The sequence below is a fragment of the Plectrocnemia conspersa genome, unplaced genomic scaffold (genome assembly GCF_051122295.1).
Source record: "Plectrocnemia conspersa isolate PC_06_02 unplaced genomic scaffold, ASM5112229v1 ptg000011l, whole genome shotgun sequence".
NCBI classification, from domain to species: Eukaryota; Metazoa; Arthropoda; class Insecta; order Trichoptera; family Polycentropodidae; genus Plectrocnemia; species Plectrocnemia conspersa.
This window is the reverse complement of record NW_028277175.1, coordinates 29,602,050-29,613,789: the sequence shown is the minus strand read 5'-3', so window position 1 is coordinate 29,613,789 and position 11,740 is coordinate 29,602,050. Positions and strand designations below refer to the sequence as shown.

The 11,740-nt window shown below is 32.1% G+C and overlaps 2 protein-coding genes across 2 annotated transcripts; both read left to right on the top strand.

Annotated features, from left to right (window-relative positions):
• Positions 1-148: 148 nt before the first annotated feature.
• Zpr1 (zinc finger protein Zpr1) lies at positions 149-2,526 on the top strand. The gene is made up of 10 exons (XM_088198692.1): positions 149-327; positions 401-653; positions 988-1,170; positions 1,242-1,357; positions 1,429-1,606; positions 1,677-1,747; positions 1,815-1,904; positions 1,969-2,147; positions 2,217-2,335; positions 2,399-2,526. Exons 1-10 carry the CDS (start codon positions 235-237, stop codon positions 2,479-2,481), a joined length of 1,365 nt encoding a protein of 454 aa, XP_088054818.1. The 5' UTR covers positions 149-234; the 3' UTR covers positions 2,482-2,526.
• Positions 2,527-4,233: 1,707 nt separating this feature from the next.
• Skp2 (S-phase kinase-associated protein 2) lies at positions 4,234-10,261 on the top strand. The gene is made up of 11 exons (XM_088198644.1): positions 4,234-4,378; positions 5,563-5,632; positions 5,707-5,754; positions 5,831-6,148; positions 6,205-6,364; positions 6,430-6,832; positions 6,892-7,021; positions 7,185-7,581; positions 9,158-9,317; positions 9,387-9,515; positions 9,589-10,261. Exons 1-11 carry the CDS (start codon positions 4,254-4,256, stop codon positions 9,653-9,655), a joined length of 2,007 nt encoding a protein of 668 aa, XP_088054770.1. The 5' UTR covers positions 4,234-4,253; the 3' UTR covers positions 9,656-10,261.
• Positions 10,262-11,740: the final 1,479 nt, after the last annotated feature.

Genomic DNA, 11,740 nt, shown 5'->3' with positions numbered 1-11,740 from the left:
AATTAAATACATACAGGGATTGCTAGAATTATTATTATATTATTTTGCTATATATAGGTGTGAGTATTTAAAATGACAGAAATTTGAATATTTTCTCTTCAATTAATTTAAAAAAATATATTATTCATTAATGGCAAAGTTTTGCTCTGTTACGGCCAAAGGCAAACGTCAATAATATCGTCACATGTACTGGAGCTGGAAGTGTCGACTTCGGTTTGATTACATTTAGCAAAGATGTCTACGCAGGCTTCGCAAGAAGCGACGATAGAGGACGATGACACTCAAATGATGGAAATTGAATCCCTCTGCATCAACTGCCAATTAAATGTGGGCGAATTCGACCTTCGATTATAGGTTATATGTTAATATCTTACTTTATCGTGGGTGAAATTGCTTTCAGGGCGTTAGCCGTTTGATGCTCACCAAGATCCCGTTTTACAAGGAAGTCGTAGTCATGTCGTTCCACTGCAACAATTGCGGTTACGAAAATAACGAATTGAAGAATTGCGGAGTGATCTCAGAAAAGGGCGTGAAATTCGTGTTGAAGGCGACCACGCCAAAAGATTTGAACAGAAAGTGCGTACGCACTGAATTCGCAGTGGTGTCGATACCGGAAGTAGATCTCGAGATTTTTGCCAAGAATCAAACCGGAGGTTTGAATGTCTAAATATTTATTCTTATACGATATATCGTTGATGACAATTTTTTTTACAATGAACTTGTAAGTGTTACTCGCAATCTATGAAATTATCAGTATTCAACTCCTATCGCCGTATCTTTAAAAAGTCTCACTAGAAACTAAAAAAAATATACAAATGATCCAAAATTTGTACTAAAAAATGATTTGTTAAAATAAATTAAAAACACAAAAATAGATAACAGCTGAAATATGAGAGAATGATACATAATATTCAGTTCATAAAAAAGTGGTCGTCTCATATTTAACTTGATATTTATATGGGTTATTTAACTTACATGATTTTATAGAAGTAACCACTGTGGAAGGAGTAATCGATAGAGTTGTGACTGGTCTTCAACAGAATCAACCGGAGAGAAGAATAGATCATCCTGAGGATGCGGCCAAATTAGACGATTACATGATGAAGTTGATTAGACTGAAAAACGTCGAAGAAAATGGACCTTTCACATTAATTGTAGATGATATAAGTGGTATATATTTTTTTAACATGTATATTTATTACTTCATTATATTAGATACAAATACTTAGTTTATTATTTAGGCAACAGCCATATTGAAAATCCATTAGCTCCTCGAAGCGATCCGAATCTAACTGTGAGCTATTTCGAAAGAACAACCGAGCAAGATCACGAACTTGGAATGTTCACTCAGAAAGAAGTATGTTTGATTACCTTTATTATTTTTAATGACTATTTATAGTGATGTTAAATTGTATTATATAATTTCAGGTGAACGATACTGAAGACAATGCAAATAGTAAATTAAAAGCTACAAAAGACACATTATTACATCCAATAGGTGAACTAGAACATTCTTTAGAAGAAATTCAACACGGAGAAGTATTAACGTTCAGAACTAATTGTCCAGATTGCAACGCTCCGTGCGATACCAACATGAAAATGACTTGTAAATATCTTCAGTCACTTCTATATTATATTATTTTAATTAAACTTAATATTCCATTCATTATATATAGGCATTCCACATTTCAAAGAAGTCGTTATAATGGCAACTAATTGCGATAGTTGCGGGCATAGAACTAATGAAGTAATTCATAAATTATAATTTATTATATTTAATACTCGATAAATAAATTAATCAAACAATATTTTAGGTCAAATCGAGCGGAGGTATTGAGGAGTTTGGCGTTAAAATCGAATTGAAGATACGTAATAAAGAAGATTTTTCAAGAGATATATTGAAAGTGAGATTTCAAACGATTATACATAAATGTATTTTTGATCGTAATCTACATTCGATCGTTTCAGTCCGACACATGCACTCTAATGATTCCGGAATTGGAGCTCGAGTCTGGACCTAGGTCGCTATGCGGCCGTTTTACTACTTCGGAAGGTTTGATCAGCTCGATAAGACATCAATTGGCCGGAGACGATTCTATGTTCGTCGGAGATTCGACCGATCCGGATACGGTCGATAGGATGGAAGGGTTCGATCGCTTGCTTGTCAATTATTAAATACTGATCGATTATTAATTTTTGTTTATTTGTTAATGTAGAATTATTTCAAAATTGGATAAGATATTGGAAGGAAAATTATCAGTGACCTTAGTTTTGGACGATCCAGCGGGAAATTCGTACGTTCAAAGTATGAAGGACGACGGAACTTATGACGATGGTAAGTTTTTTAATTTTTAAAAATTTTACTGCTCGATAATTAATATTTGATTTCAATTTCAAGGATTAACAATAACAAAATATGAAAGAAATTATGAACAAAGAGAAGAACTTGGATTGAACGACATGAAAACTGAGAATTATTAATCCTTTTATTTTGTTGTAATAAAATATACGATTTGTTAAAGGGGTTGAAAATGTTTTATTTTGGTATTTCTCTACGGTGACTATAAGAGGCTTAATTTAAAAGTAAAGAAATTTTATAATAATATAATGCGTAAGCAAATTGATTTGAATAACAGCATTAAATGAGTAAAAACTTATCAGTGCAGATGCTGCTTCTGATAACAATCTTCTTGTTGCCAAGATAAAAATGTAGCTTAAAAGTACACAAAAATCGTCTACTATAATAAAATTATACTTACAACTTCTAAAGGACGAAAATATACTACTTGAATTTGCAAATGAATTAAATCGGAATTTTAACCATTTGAACCCCATAGGCCGGTAAACCGGCCTTGGGAAGTGATGCATATTCGTCTGAAACTTTAACGGCCGGTTTACCATCATTACAATACGGGCCGGTATTCCGGCCTGCAAGGAAAATTTTGGGAGGACACTTGACTCAGCAAATGACGTGACTTTCAAATTCGCAAGAAAATTGTGTACTGATGTAAATTATGCTAGGTGTCCTAATTATAATTTTGAATTGAGTTTAGAGCTTATGATGTGTTATCATTCTATGATTGAATTTTAGCAATAAATTGCTTTTTATTATTTTAACCTTTTATAGGCAATAATTAATTTTTATGTGTAATAAATATTTTTGTATGAAGTAAATATTTTTTTATTTTATTTCTAAATTATCAAAAAAAAAATTCGAAATAGTCGAAATTGCTTTTATAGTAAAATATTCTTACTTTATCGAAAATTATTTAGGAGCTCAGGGTTCAAAGGGTTAAACTAAATTGTAATAACCAAACAAATAGGGGAAGATGAAGAAATTCGAAATGAGAAAATATAAAAACGACAATGATTCAAGTGAGAAAAAAGTTCCTTGAGACTAGGAACCCAGTTAAAAAGCAACAATGGACGACGGAGGAAATATTAGAAATAATGAATGATTGTAGAAAATTAAAAAAACATTATCAGATAGAATACATCATATTCATGATCTTATAGGAAAAAAATCAAAACACTAATATAAAATACAGAAAACTACAAAATATAGAAGACAACGGCCGGTGTACCTGAACACCATCATTTCAGTTTTTTCCAGGGGGTGGGGGGCAAAAGTTTGCCTGCCCACTGGCATGCCAACTTTTACCCCCCACCTAAATAAATTAAAAAACGATCACTCGTTTTTTTTAAATATTTAGATATATTTAAGATTCATGGTACATATATCATTAAATGACATACATTTTTCTGGGCAATTTCAAGCGAGGTCTATGTTTAAAATCCATGTCAAAAGCAATGGAATTGCACCGTAGCTGTCACAGTGGAAACGCTCGATTATCTAGCGTTTAAATTAAAACTTTTCATAACAATATTACGACTTACAATAAGTGAGAATTAAGTGATGCATATTTAAACCAAATTCTGCACAATAAAAGATCGCAAAAAGCAATTATCCCTTCTCAGAAATCAAAAATTCACACAGAAAATAATAAAATTGTGTCCCCACTCATGTACATTATTATATTATAGAATTTTTCTGGCCAAATTCGATGAAGGGGAAATGCCAGTATGGTTACAAAAGTAATATCTTAACAAATAATTATATTGGAAAAGGAGGGGGTAATATTGAACATATGTAATAAAAGTGTTTCTAAGTAATAAAAATGCATTTAATATTTTGGCAATAGAGCGAATTTATTTAATAGGTTATTTAAGTTATTAGTAATTGGCGCACGGTCATGGGCGATATTTATATTGGCGCGCAGTGCGGGCGCGAATCAAGCGCTCAATCAGCTGGCGGGAGCATGGAGGGTCATGGCAGCGGACCCTCCTCCGAGGGAAAACGCTTCCTACACAACCTCGGGTGAGTTCTGCAGCTTTCTCTATGACTACGCTCGGCTTATTCTCAACTTGCACACTTTATTCACTCATAAAACAGCCTTTAAAGTTCCATTCGTTTCTTTTAAACTAACTTTTATACGTAACACGTAACAACAATACTATAACCAACTTAGACGTATGTTTTATTCAATTATGTATGTGTGGAAACATTTTATAGGTTAGGTTTTTTCAGCTCTGAGCTTGTTACAAAATATGTAGGTTAGGTTTGTTACATTTATAATAATGTAATGTAATGTGGTAAAACGTGTGCGATTACCTTATCAATCAACCGTTTTAATTTTATCTTTCTTCTGCATTTTCCCTTTCGGATTGATCATTGATCGACACTAGAAACAATTTCTGCATCACTCATTTTCAAAGTACCCTTGAAATTTGCCATTAATATTCCTTAAAATCACATCATATTTTAACACTAGTACGGTATTTTCCTTTCATTAACTCCCTGGTCCGTGGGTTTAGAATTAGAGATGTATAACCCTTTATTTTTTCTGTGCTATCCCGACGGAAAGAGTTTTTATTTCAGTCTTTCGCTCTCGGCCCTCGGCCTTTGGTTTTGCTGCTCTTCTAATTACCCAAAGTTTCATTCTATGATTTTATACTTCTTGAATTCTAATAGCTTTTCTCTATATATTGAATCGATGAAATGTATTCCTTCTGCTCGTCTTCGATCAAATCGTTTAATCATCGGCTGATATTAATTTATCAAATTATTTTCAATTACAATTTAAATTTATTACTCTCCCCTCAAATTACTTCCCTGTACTGTTTATTGGCATATTTCGTTATCTACAAGCAATACTGTTTGCTTCTTTTGTGGCGAGTTATTTTATTGCAACTCTTACAGAGCAGCTGATAAGGATTGAGTCTTCATTTTTTATCTTACTTTAAATCCATTGACTCGTTAACTGAACAAACGTACAATTTTCCATCAAGTTCTAAAATTCTGCCACACAATTTGTTTTTGAAGTTGAAGCATGTCAAAACATGTAGATAATTGAGGTAACTATTTTAAAGGCGAAAATTCTCTTTAAAAGTCTTGCTTTCTGCTAAATAAAAATTGCTAGGGTGGGCAAATGCAAGGGATTATTTATTTTTAACCCAATTTTTATGATAAAACGTTAGTAAATGATCTTTGATTCATTTTAGAAAAATGTTGCTGAGTAGCAATAACTCAGGACAACGCTGGAGTCTCAAAGATGGAACTCAGGACAATGAAGTAAATTATCCACATTATATATATATTATACAATATTATAGAACAAAAACATTTTTACGTTAATATTTTTGCAGCTATTAGACGAAATGGGCGTGTCTCTGTTAGAAAAACCTGGCAAATCTGTAAGTGTCAATAATATATTATTTTATAAAATACTATCTAAATTGTTTTTTATGTATATTATCTGTCGTTTTTTAGAATGATTTGCTTGGTAATCTACAGGAAGATATCGAAAATCATAGTCCAAATACTAAGAATGCTCTTAAAAGATCTCATTCCAAGGCTAATATATCTCCACAAGAGTCGATTGTCGAAATAGACGCAGTCACTGCCAAGAAAACGCCACTCGGCACGTCTTGTCCGGGTACATCGCAACATAACATATTAAAATCGACTTCGAACATTCAAACGAATAGAAATAGCGGGCGTAAAAAATCAGCACCAACTAGCGAATCAAATTCTAGTCAGAAATTTCGTAGAACTCAAAGTAACGAATACGACAGTGATTTAAAACAGGTAATAATAATATTGTTTAAATTAATTATTTTATATTAATTAACATTATTTTAAAGGTCAATTACGATAGTGGATATGAAAAATCTAGTAACTCAGATTTGGCACATGTCTCTCCGCTCACCACGTGCATTCCTCATCCGCCGTTTCATAAACATCCTAAAACAATGCCTAGGCATACGACGTTTGATGATGAAAATGTAATAGATGAAGAACACGGTATGATTATGCTGCTTTCTAATATAAATATATGTATAGAAAAATACTAAAACTGTTCATTATAGATTTTGATGTGACGCAAAACATAACAACTGAGGATGGTACAGAATACTGCGAAGGAAACGTGTGTCCGTCTGATGAGATTCTAGGTGTTAAAAAATCTATCATAAGTAACTCGGAAAATAATCAATTCGCTATAGCTGCGTCTTCTAAGTCTCCGGATTTTTTAATCGAAGACGAAGAGAGTGAAGAGTGTAACGACGAGGAAAAGGAGTGTTTCGCCGTTGATAATCTATCTTTTTGCGATTCGTGCGATAAGAGGAGCATCGGAGACGCCGACGAATGCTCGTCGATAATTTTCAACAATAACGAAGGAGCGTTTTCGCAATTGTACGACGAACTGGTGGTGTCCGTATTTAAATGGCTGCCCAAGAAGATGTTAGTGCGTTGTATGCTTGTCTGTAAAAGGTATATAATTTTGCTTATACCCCTCCTTATACGCTCTATATACGTTTGTTTCTTATTAGATGGCACCGTTTATCATTCGACAGTCGATTATGGGCTAGAGTTTGTTTAGGAGGAAAGACACTAGACTCTGGAGTAATGCCGAAGCTCATGGATCGACATCCGTTAGTGCTGAGACTTGCAAATTCTCAGGTGTTTATAATTTATCGTCTATTTCATTTTTTCTCAGGTTTGTACATCTCGATTGTGATAATTTATCTTCTTTATTCTATCGGTATATCTATTATAGTGTAAAATTCTCGGGAATATTCTTCTTGTTTCTAGAATATTAATAAACGTATCTTTTTATTTTCAGCTCTTATCTCCAGTAGTTCCGGATAATTTTACCTTTACGGAATGGAGAGTGCAATACTTGGACTTGAGCGCCGCAACGGTGTCTCCTCAATGTCTCGGGGAAATTTTGAACCGCTGCCCCGCACTCCTCCGTTTGAGCTTAGAAGGGCTGGCCATGTGCGAGACTTCGTCCGTCGCTTTAGGCAAACTGGTCAACTTGAAAGTGTTAAACTTGGCTCTTACCACGAATCTCGGAGAAGAAGGCGCCAAGTCGATCACACTCATACCTAGAATGGAGGCTTTGAATATGGCGTGGACCAGGCTGGACGAAAACGCCACCAAGATCCTGTGCGAAGGCTTACCGTCCACTGTGCAACGTCTCAATTTATCGGGTTTCCGGAAAACGCTCAATGAAAAATGTAATACATTTTTAGGTTTTCTAATCAAAAATATTTTTTACTGATATAACAATTTTGCACATTTTTTTCCACAAAGATTTTTATTTGAATATTTACATGCTGATTTTAGTTGTATATAGAGATATTGAATAGGCATCTGACGAAATGCGAAAAAATTGCGTCCCTTTTATATGAATCCTGCGAGCGGTTTTAACAAATGGTGAAAGGGTTTATTTCAACCATTCCTCCCTGTATATTGCTAACTCATACATAGAATTTCTTAATCACATCTTCGAATGAAGACAAATTTATTGCTTTAATGCAGTGCCGTAGCTAGAGTAGTTTGCGCCCGGTAGCGAAAGATTTACAAATACGTCATCTGCATATGATACAATAAAAGTAAGAAGATCTAAATAAATTTTCGATAATACTTCAGTACGAGTAGTGAGCAACATTTTAGTCTTTGATTTTTGTGAAATTTTTTTTTCATAGACGCCCATGTCTTAGAAATTTACAAAAATTGTGAAATTTTGATGTAGTTCATTTTCATCTGTTATAAAAAAAAAGAGTCGATGTCCGGCAGAAATCCAAAAATTTATTTAATGCTCGGTAACGAGCATTCCCATTGCGACGGCGATGTCACGATTTTACTGCTTTTGACGTAAATTTTTGACTTCTGAGAATTGGTAATTGCGCTCTTCTGTCGGTCAGAATTCGGTTTAGATATACTTCATTTGGTACTCACTTATTGTAATTAGTAATATTGTTATGTATGTTAGGTAACCTAGTATTTCCACCGCAACGGCTACGGTCTGATTTTATTGCGTTTGATGTGGACATCATTATTCAAATATATGCCCTCTTCTGCCCCCCCTACGCTACAGCTCTGCTTAGATGTGACTAACGTTTATAGAATATTGATCAAAATGACTAATGCTTATAGTTTGAAACAGACAACCCCAAAATATGGCTTTGCGAAAGATTTATTCAAATCTACTAAATACATAAACGATAAAAATAAATCCTAGTAAATATCTAGAATATTAGAAAAGTTATTATCCATATAATACATACATTTCAATCCGGCTTTGTTCCAAAAAAGTTTGCAGACTAGTTTTTTCGAAGGGTCCGGTAAATGTCATTGTTAACGTTTTACAAAGTATGTGGCAATCTCTATTTCTGAGGGTTCTCATTGTGTTTTGTTTAATGGCAGCTATCGATTTTAATCTGTGAAAAATATATTTATTAAATTTTATTGAATTGAAGATAACTAATAATCTATATATATGTATATAGCAAAATATGTAGCAAAAAAATATGACAGAAGCGTATATTTTGTGATGAAATACTAAAAAAATGTAGTGTTTTTTAAATTATATATTATTTTGAGACCAAAAATTTACCTTGATATCAATTAAATACATACTATGGATCATACAGAGGATTTTCTGTAATGGATCTGTAAATTCTGTAAATAAAATCAATGATATGTAAAGAGTGCAAAATTGTTACATAAAGATGAAGCAAACTAAAAAAAATCATTAGATTCATCTGTTTTTTAATAATAATTTTAAATAAAATTATATATTTTTTACAGCGATAGCAACAGTAGTCAAACGGTGTCCAGATTTGGTGGAATTAGATATATCTGATTGTATAATGACGGGCGATAATCTGATACCGATTTTATTCAATCTGAAATCTTTGGAGCACCTCGCAATTTCGCGATGCAACAGAATGAAGAGAACTGATTTTGTGTAATGGTTTATTTTCATAATTAATTACACAATACACAAAAACAGTTTTAATTAAGAATTATTTTGTAGGTTGTTGCAGGAATTCCCAATGCTTCAGTGGATCGACGTGTTCGGATTAGTGTCACCCCTCACTCCGATCACTCTGGAGGCTCTTAAGAAAGTTTTGCCTAAAATTAAATTCAATCAATTTGTTCATAGGTATGTTTTTTATAATTTATAATAATATAACATAAAATTTTATTATGTTTATTTTGAATCTAATTTTTTTCAGTGCCATTGCTCGTCCCACAGTAGGAAATAGAAGAACATCTATTTGGGGTTTAAGAACCAAAGATTGATTTATTGTATTTCAATCATAAATTTGTTTTTATCTGAATCTGTACAAAACGAGAAATTATGGACAAATGGAAAGATATCTTAGATGAATGAATTTCTTAATTTAAATATATGTATTCACTGTTGCAGTGAAGTATTTAAATACGTATTCTATAACTAGAATTTGACATTTGAAGTACTATATATTTTACAATAATGAATATTTTGTTTAAAATCCACAAAAATATCAATACTTAATTACTTTATTTTGTACAAGTAAAATTGAATAAAAATAATCAAATTTATATATTTTGAACACATATACATATAGATTTTTGTACTTTTAACAGCTGTTTAAAAGAAAACGGGAAAACACTGCATAGAAAAAATCATGTTCTAAATAAATATATGCTCGGTTACTCTAAAAATGTATTACTAGCCGTTCATGATTATTTTTAAGATACATTCATAGATTATCCAGAGTGTATGTATTCATCTATCGATATGTACTAGAGAGAAATCTTAATATTTTATTTACAGATATTCCCATTTTCTCATGCTCATTAAATTTATTAGCAGTAATTATATTTTTGCACCAAGAAATAATTAAAATAAAGTTTTATCAATGATCTATGTTTTTTTATTTATTTTTATGATGATTTTGTGTGGTATTCAGAAAAATTAAGAATCAAAAAATTTAAATTAACAATTGGTAATATAACTTTCAAACCTGGCTTTGCTGATGTCAGATGTGTTACTGATATAAGAGTCCTTAGGTATAATATCGATGGCACTATTGATTACAAATAATATTTTCTGACGAGTTCAGTCATTTGTAGTTACGTGGTATTGCAATCAGTAGTTCAGCGGTTATGCAGTATCACCGACGATTTTCAGTACCTAACAACATATTAATTGATCTAGAAATTCGTAGAATGTTCTGTAAAATAATAATATTGCTAATGTTTCTTTTTGTGTTTTTTTACCACTTGCAATTTTAAATTATAAAATATTATAACCAAACCCGAGTTACGCTAATGTACTATTGAATAGCAGTTGTTAACTTACTTAATGTGTATTTTCTTACTACTCCATTCCAGCATTTAAAAAAACTGTTGTTACCTTAGTAACGAGTAATTTGAGAATTAGTTGTTATGAAGAAACATTAATCTTTTATTTTTGTACCTTGTCTATATTTATATTGTTTACTACTTAAATAAGGAGGTAATGCTCTTTTCATCCATGTTCTTGGATGATGAGGTATTTTTTGGATGGCAGATCACGTAATTGAAGTAAGAGTTATTTTCTTTTTATTGTTTATATTATTCTCAATCATCTGCGATATCACTTCTGCATTTTTCATCTAGTCCATCCAATTGATATGGAGCCTAGAGTATGCAGATCGTCATTTTGTAAGTATTTAGATGCTTGATTGCCTTTTCTGTGAGTACCACTTTTTTCTTAATATGAAATGAATTTTGAAGCAGGACTTTTTGTAATGTAACGCAGTGGAACGGTGTTTCCGCTACTTTTTTACACTATTTTTGCTGTTTTTACACGTGCGTAGCGATTGACAATCTGCGGAACATTTTATTTCTTTATTTTTACGTAAATATAACGTCATTATTTTCATTTTCCTTATTTTTAAGTGTAAAAGCTTAACTCTTTGTTTAAAAAGTTACTTTTTAACCACTGGTCCCAATAAAAAAAAGTCAAAAACAATTACAGAAAATATGGAAATATTGGTGCAAGTTGATGATTCTGAATCATCTCAAGTTGATCTTGAGGGGCACGGCCAAACCCAAAATGAATGGTCGGATTGCTGGTCATTATATCAAAAAACGGTTGAACATACAAAATGAAACTTGGCTGTACATCTTGCAGAAATGTTGGATCTTTTTGTATGAAATCACATATTCTGGGAAAGATATGAAGTTACATTTTAGCTCACTTTGAAAAAACTTTCGAAAGATGATATTGAATATTATAAGTAAAAGTGTTTTTAAAACAGACAGTCAATAATAATAACACAGCTGAAATCACAGTATAGTTTAACATATAAATCGTATAATTTTATCTTGGCAGCAAAATAATAATACAAAATTATG

What these genes read in the sequence shown, in the direction of transcription:
- Zpr1 (XM_088198692.1), top strand. Translation starts at nt 235, where the DNA reads ATGTCTACGCAGGCTTCGCAAGAAGCGACGATAGAGGACGATGACACT. An exon ending in TTTCAAGAGATATATTGAAA is followed by an intron (nt 1,905 to 1,968) that starts GTGAGATTTCAA and finishes CGATCGTTTCAG; the next exon opens with TCCGACACATGCACTCTAAT. An exon ending in ACGGTCGATAGGATGGAAGG is followed by an intron (nt 2,148 to 2,216) that starts GTTCGATCGCTT and finishes TTGTTAATGTAG; the next exon opens with AATTATTTCAAAATTGGATA.
- Skp2 (XM_088198644.1), top strand. Translation starts at nt 4,254, where the DNA reads ATGGGCGATATTTATATTGGCGCGCAGTGCGGGCGCGAATCAAGCGCT. An exon ending in TGTAATAGATGAAGAACACG is followed by an intron (nt 6,365 to 6,429) that starts GTATGATTATGC and finishes TGTTCATTATAG; the next exon opens with ATTTTGATGTGACGCAAAAC. An exon ending in GAAAACGCTCAATGAAAAAT is followed by an intron (nt 7,582 to 9,157) that starts GTAATACATTTT and finishes TATTTTTTACAG; the next exon opens with CGATAGCAACAGTAGTCAAA.